The following is a 12,066-nucleotide window of genomic DNA, read 5'->3' as shown; positions in this document are numbered from 1 at the left end:
AGTGAGTGAAGAACCAAAGGAGACACAAAGAGTGAGTGAAGAACCAAAGGAGACACAAAGAGTGAGTGAAGAACCAAAGGAGACACAAAGAGTGAGTGAGGAACCAAAGGAGAGACAAAGAGTGAGTGAAGAACCAAAGGAGACACAAAGAGTGAGTGAGGAACCAAAGGAGAGACAAAGAGTGAGTGAAGAACCATAGGAGACACAAAGAGTGAGTGAGGAACCGAAGGAGAGACAAAGAGTGAGTGAAGAACCGAAGGAGAGACAAAGAGTGAGTGAAGAACCGAAGGAGAGACAAAGAGTGAGTGAAGAACCAAAGGAGACACAAAGAGTGAGTGAAGAACCAAAGGAGACACAAAGAGTGAGTGAGGAACCAAAGGAGACACAAAGAGTGAGTGAAGAACCAAAGGAGACACAAAGAGTGAGTGAAGAACCAAAGGAGACACAAAGAGTGAGTGAGGAACCAAAGGAGACACAACGAGTGAGTGAAGAACCAAAGGAGAGACAAAGAGTGAGTGAAGAACCAAAGGAGACACAAAGAGTGAGTGAGGAACCAAAGGAGACACAAAGAGTGAGTGAAGAACCAAAGGAGACACAAAGAGTGAGTGAAGAACCAAAGGAGACACAAAGAGTGAGTGAGGAACCAAAGGAGACACAAAGAGTGAGTGAAGAACCAAAGGAGACACAAAGAGTGAGTGAAGAACCAAAGGAGACACAAAGAGTGAGTGAAGAACCAAAGGAGACACAAAGAGTGAGTGAAGAACCAAAGGAGACACAAAGAGTGAGTGAGGAACCAAAGGAGACACAAAGAGTGAGTGAAGAACCAAAGGAGAGACAAAGAGTGAGTGAAGAACCAAAGGAGAGACAAAGAGTGAGTGAAGAACCAAAGGAGACGCAAAGAGTGAGTGAGGAACCAAAGGAGACACAAAGAGTGAGTGAAGAACCAAAGGAGACACAAAGAGTGAGTGAGGAACCAAAGGAAACACAAAGAGTGAGTGAGGAACCAAAGGAGACACAAAGAGTGAGTGAAGAACCGAAGGAGAGACAAAGAGTGAGTGAAGAACCGAAGGAGACACAAAGAGTGAGTGAAGAACCAAAGGAGACACAAAGAGTGAGTGAGGAACCAAAGGAGACACAAAGAGTGAGTGAGGAACCAAAGGAAACACAAAGAGTGAGTGAGGAACCAAAGGAGACACAAAGAGTGAGTGAAGAACCGAAGGAGAGACAAAGAGTGAGTGAAGAACCAAAGGAGAGACAAAGAGTGAGTGAAGAACCAAAGGAGACACAAAGAGTGAGTGAAGAACCAAAGGAGACACAAAGAGTGAGTGAAGAACCAAAGGAGACACAAAGAGTGAGTGAAGAACCAAAGGAGACACAAAGAGTGAGTGAAGAACCAAAGGAGACACAAAGAGTGAGTGAGGAACCAAAGGAGACACAAAGAGTGAGTGAAGAACCAAAGGAGACACAAAGAGTGAGTGAGGAACCGAAGGAGAGACAAAGAGTGAGTGAGGAACCAAAGGAGAGACAAAGAGTGAGTGAAGAACCAAAGGAGAGACAAAGAGTGAGTGAAGAACCGAAGGAGACACAAAGAGTGAGTGAGGAACCAAAGGAGACACAAAGAGTGAGTGAAGAACCAAAGGAGACACAAAGAGTGAGTGAAGAACCAAAGGAGACACAAAGAGTGAGTGAGGAACCGAAGGAGAGACAAAGAGTGAGTGAAGAACCGAAGGAGAGACAAAGAGTGAGTGAAGAACCAAAGGAGAGACAAAGAGTGAGTGAAGAACCAAAGGAGACACAAAGAGTGAGTGAAGAACCAAAGGAGACACAAAGAGTGAGTGAGGAACCAAAGGAGACACAAAGAGTGAGTGAAGAACCAAAGGAGACACAAAGAGTGAGTGAAGAACCAAAGGAGACACAAAGAGTGAGTGAGGAACCAAAGGAGACACAAAGAGTGAGTGAAGAACCAAAGGAGAGACAAAGAGTGAGTGAAGAACCAAAGGAGACACAAAGAGTGAGTGAGGAACCAAAGGAGACACAAAGAGTGAGTGAAGAACCAAAGGAGACACAAAGAGTGAGTGAAGAACCAAAGGAGACACAAAGAGTGAGTGAAGAACCAAAGGAGAGACAAAGAGTGAGTGAAGAACCAAAGGAGAGACAAAGAGTGAGTGAGGAACCAAAGGAGACACAAAGAGTGAGTGAGGAACCAAAGGAGACACAAAGAGTGAGTGAAGAACCAAAGGAGACACAAAGAGTGAGTGAAGAACCAAAGGAGACACAAAGAGTGAGTGAGGAACCAAAGGAGACACAAAGAGTGAGTGAAGAACCAAAGGAGACACAAAGAGTGAGTGAAGAACCAAAGGAGAGACAAAGAGTGAGTGAGGAACCAAAGGAGACACAAAGAGTGAGTGAAGAACCAAAGGAGAGACAAAGAGTGAGTGAGGAACCAAAGGAGACACAAAGAGTGAGTGAAGAACCAAAGGAGACACAAAGAGTGAGTGAGGAACCAAAGGAGACACAAAAAGTGAGTGAAGAACCGAAGGAGACACAAAGAGTGAGTGAAGAACCGAAGGAGACACAAAGAGTGAGTGAAGAACCAAAGGAGACACAAAGAGTGAGTGAGGAACCAAAGGAGACACAAAGAGTGAGTGAGGAACCAAAGGAGACACAAAGAGTGAGTGAAGAACCAAAGGAGACACAAAGAGTGAGTGAGGAACCAAAGGAGACACAAAGAGTGAGTGAGGAACCGAAGGAGACACAAAGAGTGAGTGAAGAACCACAGGAGACACAAAGAGTGAGTGAAGAACCGAAGGAGACACAAAGAGTGAGTGAAGAACCAAAGGAGACACAAAGAGTGAGTGAAGAACCAAAGGAGACACAAAGAGTGAGTGAGGAACCAAAGGAGACACAAAGAGTGAGTGAGGAACCAAAGGAGACACAAAAAGTGAGTGAAGAACCAAAGGAGACACAAAGAGTGAGTGAAGAACCAGAGGTGAGGTCAGATCGTGGTGGTTTCAGAGGGAAAACTGCTCCTGCATCAGTCTGTGCAGTTCAATGGGATCCAGACTTTGGATCTGTAATCAGTGAAGTCCACCTGACACACTGCTCCAGAATCCCACAGGCATCATTTTCATTAAAGACATCATTTAACACAACTCCCCAATGAAACAGACATGAAAAAAAAGAAGAAGAAAAGAACAAAAACAAAAAACAGACTCAGGCTCCATTCACACTACAGCCAAACGTGGCCCAGATCCAATGTTTTTGCTCATATGTGACCTGGATCTGATCTGTTACAGACAGTCTGAACAGCACTAATTGGACCCAGACCACTATCATATGTGGTCCTAAATCTGACCCGGACCACTTTCATGTGTGGTCCTAACTCTGACCCGGACCACTTTCATATGTGGTCCTAACTCTGACCCGGACCACTTTCATATGTGGTCCTAACTCTGACCCGGACCACTTTCATATGTGGTCCTAACTCTGACCCGGACCACTTTCATATGTGGTCCTAACTCTGACCCGGACCACTTTCATGTGTGGTCCTAACTCTGACCCGGACCACTTTCATATGTGGTCCTAACTCTGACCCGGACCACTTTCATATGTGGTCCTAACTCTGACCCGGACCACTTTCATATGTGGTCCTAACTCTGACCCGGACCACTTTCATGTGTGGTCCTAACTCTGACCCGGACCACTTTCATATGTGGTCCTAACTCTGACCCGGACCACTTTCATATGTGGTCCTAACTCTGACATGCATCTGATATTTTCCAGTGTGACTTTAGTCTGAACGTCCAGCTCATTTATCCGACCTTTACGTCATTGAAATATCGCAGATTCTGTGCTGAGATCAGATGGCTCCATATTTACTTCTGTAAACACAGCGGCCGTTTCTGTTCGTCCGTTCTCATGAAACGTCAGTCGCAGCCCAAGTGCTGCTCCAACTTCAAGTTCACATAAACCCAGAACCCATGGAATGCCCAGATGTTGTTCTTGTCTCTGGCTTAAACCAAGGATGCACTGGTTGGTGACTGGTGTAGACTTGGCTGTAAATAATTCCCAAGATGCAGTTCGTGCCAGCCCGGTCGTGAGCCCACCGATTCGGCTGGGACCTGGTCGGCTGTGCCCGGCTGAACCGATGAAATGTTTGACAGTTGAGAAAAATATACAAAATTTATAAGTAACATGTAAATAGAGCTGAAACGATTAATTGAGTCAAAGTGATCCAAAAAAAAAAAAAAAAATCCTTCAACCACAGTTCTCCTGAATCACAGCTTTGTTTCCTTCATTTCTCTGCTGTTAAACATTGGTTCCACTGTTGTGTTTCACACGGACGCTTATTGTGACGCACAAAGAAGCTTCAATTCAGAAAAAACACAATAGAATATTTCCCTTCAATCAATTCGAGTCAATTAATCGAATCATGAATTTTTGCATTCGCTTCAAGCACCTAATCCACAGGTGTCAAACGTGCGGCCCGGGGGCCAAAACCGGCCCACGGGATGAATTTATAAAGTGCAAAATGCAAAAATTACCCTGAAGATGTTAACAGTCAAGGACGTCAAACTCAAAAATAACAGCAGAATAACCTAGAAATAATGACTCCAAATTTTCCTCTTGGTTTAATGTGAAAAAAAATGACATCATGCCTTTAAATTATGACAACACCAATTTTTTCTCTTTGATTTACTGCAAAAAACATTAAACTCTGATATCCTTTAACAATAAAATGTCAATAACCTGAACAAGTATGAACAACCTGGAATGTCTACAGAAAAATAAGTGTCATTTTAACAATATTCTGCCTGTTTTGTGTCTTGGTAGATCTGATCTGTAACGCACATGTAGAAATCATAAGTTGAGGCAGAATATTGATAAAATTGTACTTGTTTTTCTTCAGAAATTTCATTTTTTTTCCATTTATTCACATCTTTTTTATTTTGGATAGAAAGAGTTTCATCATCTAATGTTATTTTTTGCACTAAAAAATTTGGAGTTGTCGTTACTTATAGACTATTCAGTTATTATTTGACTGGTAGACCCACTGGAGATCAGATTGGGCTGAAGATGGAACCTGAAGGAAAATGAGTTCAACACCGCTGACCTAATCGATTAATCGTTTCCGCTCTACATGTAAATACTAGTACAAATGTATTAAATCAAATCACGGACATTGTGTTGATTTGAGGTAAATACATTCTGGAGCAGATGGAGTAAAAACAGCCGACAGAGGAAAGAACACAAGTACAGCCGTTCAGTTCCAGACAGACTGGGGTTCTTAGGAAGTCCGTTCTCTTAGACCGTTCTGACCAAGGCCGAGTTAACAAGACTGAACTCTGTGTTCCTGGTGTTGAGAAACGGCCAGTGTGTGTCTGCGTGGTCACGTATTCCATCAGGACCTCTTTAGTGCATGTGGGTCACTTCAGGGTCACATTCAGTTCAGACTCAAAACTGACAGAAGTCGCATTTAATGTGAATATGAACCAACACACAAACAAAGGGATTTCACCAAAAAATCCAAATTGTGCATTAAGGCTGTATTCACACCAGGAAAGTCCGATCGTTCACTTGCTTTGGCCCGGACCAAATTTTTTATCTATTTTTTTTTAATGTTGGTGCAGTTTGCTTTCACATTGTACATTTTTGTAAGTGGACCAAAATCTGTAAACAAAAGCACGTGTGCTGAGGTCGTTCAGCCATTGGACAGAAATGAGCAGTGTCCATCAAAACGCTCAGTCCAAAGTGAAAGGAGAGAATCATGGAAATTTTGCGTGTCGTTTTTGTTATTGTCATAGCGATATGGTTTTTACAGATGCAGACGTTTGCACAAATGTTTGAGCAGCGAGAGCGTTTGATGAAACGTCAGGTTTACTATATTGTAGAATTCTCATCGACAAAAACGCAGACAGACGGCTATGGAGGACAGCGCTCATGCGTGCACATGTTATGACTGTTGATGTTCTTCACGCAGACGTAACAGGTCTGTAGTCCTGTATATCAAAAGACTTATCAAAAGCATTAGTGCTCCGTACTGCTCTGCTGTGTGTATCTATCCTAGATCACCGTTCAGTTTAACCAGGGACAGAATTCCTTAACGCAGGTAAAGTTTGCTGGGGCTGATGAAGTCGCTTATTTTTCCTTTTAAGCACAACAGACAAATCTAACCGTCATCCTAATCATTCTCTCGCTGAACACGTCAGAGTTTTTCTGTGTCCTTTCTAGCAGTTGTGTTATATGCACATCTGCCCAGATGTCCAAAAGGCAGCGTGTCTCTTCTGAGCTCCAACTCTGACCACGGCTCATTTCTAGCTCCATAGCCTATGTATCCTCACTCTGAGCAGTTCTCTGGTAAAACTCTGTTTCCCATAATGCTCGACACACGACAGGAGCTCATTAGATACAACAAAAAAACAACTGTGTCGGATCGGGTCCGGGCTGCTTTCACACCTCAAATGAACCACACCAAAGTTCTTATGGACCCACGCCCAGACCACCTCTTCAGCTGGGTGTCAGTTCGCTTGTTTGGTCCAGAACAGAATTCGGTGGTTTTTATTCACATCAGCCCAAAAGGTCCGAACCAAGGGAGCAAACGAACTCTGGTTTGTTTTAAATGAACCAAACATTCAGGTGTGAATCCACCCTCAGACCTGCTGCGTAAACGTAGTGTAAGAGAACTGTTCAGCATCTGTGGTGGTCTGAACGAGAGCCAAAGTGAGTCTGAGTTTATACTACTTTCACAAAAAACAGGTGCTGTGACTTCATAGAACACAGGGACGGTCAATACTAGATTATACTGTACACTATACAATACTTCTACACCAGTCAGTTCCTAAAGCCGATCAGATTATCCTGTTTACATGATCACTGGAATAATGTGAGAACTCCAGAAGTCAGATACTGATGGGAGTACTGGTGTGGATGGAAACAGGCTCACTGATGATGACATCACCAGGGTTGGGCGGTTACAGATCATGATACAGTTGTGTGTGTGTGTGTGTCTGCATGGAATAAAACTATGGGTTCACATGGTTTTGAGTCCAGACCATGTCCAGACTGGTCTGATCCACAACAGAAGGTCCTGTTTGAGTCCATTTCAGACCAGCTCTTACATTCAGTCCATTCAACCTTCAATGACAGAAAAGGAAACAGTCTCACCTCCTCTGCGTACGATTTTCCTATTCCGTCAGTGGCCCCCGTCACAACTGTTAAAAAAAAAAGAAAAAAAAGGTCAGAACAGGTCTGGATACAGGTCCGACTCTGGACAGAATCTGGAATTTCAGAAGGAGACCAGAAGCAGAAGAATTCACATCCTTTAGTTCAGTTAAAGCAGCGTTCAGTCTGCGCAGAAGAAAAACCCACAGAAGTAAAAGTAAAAGAGCCTCAGAACTGAGACCCATCTGGTTTGGACTGTGAGGGACCACTTAATGAGATCCACATGTTCAGGGTCTGGGTCCACCTTCACCTCTGTGGGTTTCAGATTAGACTTTATTGATCCCACAACAGGGAAATTCAATGGTCAAGGCAGCGACAGAAGGAAGTGCACCAAAAAGTCTGCATGCATAAAGATAGATAAATTATAGGTTTTTTGCTCCATCTATCCATCTATCCATCTATCCATCCATCCATCCATCCATCTACTCATTTCAGAATCTGCATCAGAAGTCAGACTGGATTTTTTGATGCTGAAGTGAAGACATGGACAGGAAACGCCACACAGATCGTGATACGTTCACTGACCTCAGACCCTCAGAAACTGAAGTGAAGCTAATGTGACCTGATCTAAAACCAGTCGATATGCTGGTGTTAATACAGGCTCTGACCTGCTGAAAACATTAGCTGAACCTTCACTGTCAGTTCGGGGACTTTAGATGTTTATTTTATTTTATTTTTTATTTTTTTATTTATTGTATTTTTTTTTTTTTTTCTAAACATGTATTTCAGTTGCAACATGCCATCTTTTTAATTGATGTCATTTTCATCACAACTTTTCGTCTCTTTTTTTAAATTCATTTTTATTTTAGATTCAGCTTTTTATTCTGTTATTGTTACCCCACTGCTCGAAGGGGAGGGAAGGGCTATTGTTTTTGGTTCAGTTTGCTTGTTTGTTTACACTTTAGCAGCAAAACTATTGGTTGAATTCATACCAAATTGGGTTTATAGATTGCCAGTGACCTGGAATAGATGTGGTTACATTTTGGGGATCATCTATCAATCTATAAAAAAATACAGACTTTTCCAGATGACAGAACACATATTTTCCTCTTCATTCATATGTAGCAAGTGAAAACAGGAGATGATGTGCACAATCAGGGCCGCATTTAGACTTGGTGAGGCCCTCAGCTAAATAAAGCCCTGAGCCCCCCCCCATATTAAGGGTTGCTCTGTGTGTTTTTCCCATCTCCACTCAGTGATGTCAGATGGAAAATTACAGATGTATGAAAAAATGTCAACAATGAGACAAGATGCAACAGAGGCAGAACAGCAACGAAACTAGAAAAGCACTCGGAGAGCGCAGACCACTGCCAGGACAGATCTGTGCCTCCCCTCCCCTCGCCGATCACCACCAAAATTCAATCGTTTGTTCCTTGTGCCAGTATCAACATTTCCTGAAAATTTCTTTAAAATCCATCCATAACTTTTTGAGTTATCTTGCTAACCAACCAACCAACCAACCAAACAAACCCTGGCAAAAACATAACCTCCTTAGCGGAGGTAAAAAGATGAACAGCGACGAAATGAAACATCACTGATGCAACATGAAACAGGAATGTTGATAAGACACAACAAGATGGAAACAGCAGCCAAACACCACAACAGCAACGATGGAGGAAGGCGGGAAAAGCGATGCAACAATAGAAACAGCAGCATGACAGGACGTGAGCAGCGACACAACAGGGTGGGAGGAACAACAACCGACAGAACAACAAAACTGAACAGTTTATGGTGAAAATATAACGAAATGTGACGTGTTAATGCTCTACTGATCCTGAACATCACAGCGTCTGAGTAACGATGATTTATGGGAGACAAATGAACATGTTGTCTTTAATGGCAGAAGGTACAGAACCAGGAGGGGACGTCAGGAAAGTGTCCAACAAAGATGTTCTGAAACAGAGACTGAAGATGAAACTGAAAAAAAAAAACTGGTTCAACACACAGTTTAAATGTGCAACAAAAGAGGAGCCGAGAACCACCTTCAACCTGCACATCAATGAAGAAACAAGGCTGACGGACAGACAGATACAAGACAAACAAAAAGAAAAGGGGAGAAAGAGGAAGAAAAGGAGGGAGGAGGGGGAGTCACGAATATTCACAGGGAGCTGTGCATCCTGAATGTATGATTAGAGCAGCTCCATGAAACATTAATGGAGGCAGAGGACATTCTCCGGCAGAGACGAGATGAGGAGGGAGAGGAGGAGGAGGAGGAGGAGGAGGAGGTGATGACGAACATGGGGAGGAAGAGGAGGATCCATCCCATGGCTAAAAATAGAACTGGAGCGAAGAGAGAATGAGAGCGAAGGAGAAACGCAGGACGAGCAGGATTCCAGTTATTTTTAAACGCCCCCCCCACTGGTCAGAATGGTATGATCTGCAGCAGAGAGGCCTCAATGGTAGCGGACAGAACCAAGTCAGAGGATGGGGGGGCAGCTTTAGAATTACAGAATCTGATGGAATAAAAAAAAAGCCTCTTTTACACCATATGCAAGCACTTACTACAAGGGCTGTTAAAACAGGAAAACATAGAATCTATGAACATAATATGTTTGTGCTACATGGTGTGGAATCACTATGAATCCAAATTAAAAAAACAAAAACAAAACCTCAACACAAAGATCTGCCTAATTTCCTCAAAAGTAGTGACGGCAAAGGAGGAAAAATAGGAAAAAAAAAAAAAAAGTCACATTTACGAAACAGGAAACAGAAACTAGACTTATTCCCTTTGAACCAGTTGATTTGGATGATGAGTGACCAGTCTGATGAGTGACCAGTCTGATGAGTGACCAGTCCTGAAGATTAATGGTAAAAGACCCAATTTAGAGGTCTGCCTCGTTTTGACTACTTTACCATCTGCTAAACAGCAGCGTTTACTGCAGAAGGAAACATCTGGCTCTGTTAGATGTGACCATGTTAGGGATTCCACACCAATAGTCTGTCCTCTGAATAAACTGAACCATTAAAACTATACTGTACGATCTGGCCTTTTTACACTTTTTGTTTGTAATCTTAAAATACTCTTAAGTGTGTGTCAAACGAAAATGTAAAAGAAATCCACCAGGTTTTGAAACTCAAAATGTTTAATTCTCACACGTTTCTGATAAAAGTCTGACCAATCATTTTATTTGGTCCAAATAAAATGATTGGCTGAGCTTCCTGTCTGTCATCCGTTGCCATGTGCCACCTCAGTTGCCTAGCGCTGTCATTGCTTTGCGAGTGCACGCCTCTATGGCAGAGCGGTCTTTGAAAGATATCAAGGAACTTCCAATGACCGAACAAGGCGATCCGCCACTTCCACCCCCAGCTGCATTCCAGGCAGGATTTTGAGCCCGTAAGTCATGACTTCAAACCACGACTCACGACTTTGTGACGTTCCAGGCAAGTCACGCCAAACTGCCTGAGTGCAAGGGATTGTGGGAGCTAGATGTAAACAAACCAGCATACAAACAAACCAGCAGACTGTATGGGGCTTATGTTTAGGAGGGGAAAGTGAAGAGTAAAAAAAAGGCACATAAGGCAAGAGAAGCTGTTCTACCTTTTATGTTAAGTTATTTGGATATTTGGATACGTATTTGGTATTAATTTATTCTTGTCATCAATGGACTGAAAACTAGCTAACGCTAGAGCAGCTGCTGATTATGCAGAACAGATAAATAACAGAGCAATGGGCTCTATGCACAGCCCCACTACTTCCTGAACTTCAGGTGGCTCCTTTATTTCCTGTCTTTCATTATTGGACACACTGATTAATCCAAGTGTTCCTGACCACAGTAGTCACATCAAGAAGTAGCAGACACACCTGGATTAATGTGTCCAACAACGAAAGACAGGAAATAAAGGAGCTACCTTAAAGGTGCGGGAGACTTTCATGACCAATTTTTCATCAGATCTGTCAAACCTCAGTCCTATCCTCAGTATCATGAATCTGTTCGTCTGTCTGTCATTCCTCAGCTGAATCTCTTCCTCATGGTGAACAGTTTTAGTTCCATCCACCACAAACAAACCATGTGTTTACAAACGGAGGCTCGTGCAGCCGCCTGGCAGCGGCAGCTGCTACAGACACGACGTGGAAACGGCAGGAACTCCCTTCCCTCTGTGCATGTTCCTCCAACCGCTTCAGCTGTTTCTGCGTGGCGTTTCTTTCATCCATATAATATCATATGGTTGCACTACTGCTGTCAGGTGGCTGCGCAACTTCCCTTTCCCACAATGCATGTCACAACAAAATTCCGAAGATGCCCGAGTTCCCTCCCAGTTCAGTTTGTAAAAACATGGTTTGTTTCTGGTGAATGGCACTAAGAAACCATTCACCGTAATGCAAGACTTACAGATTCCTGATACTGAGGATATGACTGAGGTTTGACAGATTTGATGAAAACTGGTCACAAAAGTCTCCCACATCTTTACGATCAGGAAGTAGTGGGGCTGTGCATAGAGCCCATACCTTGTTTTAATGAACAGTTTGGCATAAACACCATATCCACGGGATCAGCCACTGTTGTTTCATGGGCTACATGACGTCAGAGCTTGGAACTGGGAGTACATGGATCTAGTACGAGTTCACAGGCAGAAGTCAGGAGTTTGACTGCCATTCCAGTGCAGAAGGTTGGAAAAACACGAGCTACAGGTGGCCTGGAACACAGCATAAGACACACAAAAAGACTGGAGCAGAAAAAGCTGAACAAAAGAGAATTCTGGATGAAGGTTATAACAGTTTTGGATTTTTCATTATAGTTTAGTTTTATTTAGTTTTGACTTTTTTTCTCTAATTCAGTTAGTTTTAATTAGTTTTAAGAGCAAGTTTGCTAGTTTTCATTAGTTATCGTTATTTTCTAAATGCTT

At 42.9% G+C, this 12,066-nt stretch overlaps 1 protein-coding gene across 1 annotated transcript in view; it reads right to left on the bottom strand.

The window, feature by feature from the left end:
• Window positions 1-12,066, bottom strand: part of hsd17b12a (hydroxysteroid (17-beta) dehydrogenase 12a) — a 57,824-nt gene that overhangs the window by 24,727 nt on the left and 21,031 nt on the right. The window contains exon 2 of the mRNA XM_030137377.1: window positions 7,165-7,211. Within this exon, the coding sequence (XP_029993237.1) occupies window positions 7,165-7,211 (47 nt within the window). The remainder of the gene's footprint in view (window positions 1-7,164; window positions 7,212-12,066) is intronic.

The sequence above is a fragment of the Sphaeramia orbicularis genome, chromosome 6, assembly GCF_902148855.1.
Source record: "Sphaeramia orbicularis chromosome 6, fSphaOr1.1, whole genome shotgun sequence".
NCBI lineage: Eukaryota > Metazoa > Chordata > Actinopteri > Kurtiformes > Apogonidae > Sphaeramia > Sphaeramia orbicularis.
This window is presented reverse-complemented; position numbering and strand designations above follow the sequence as displayed.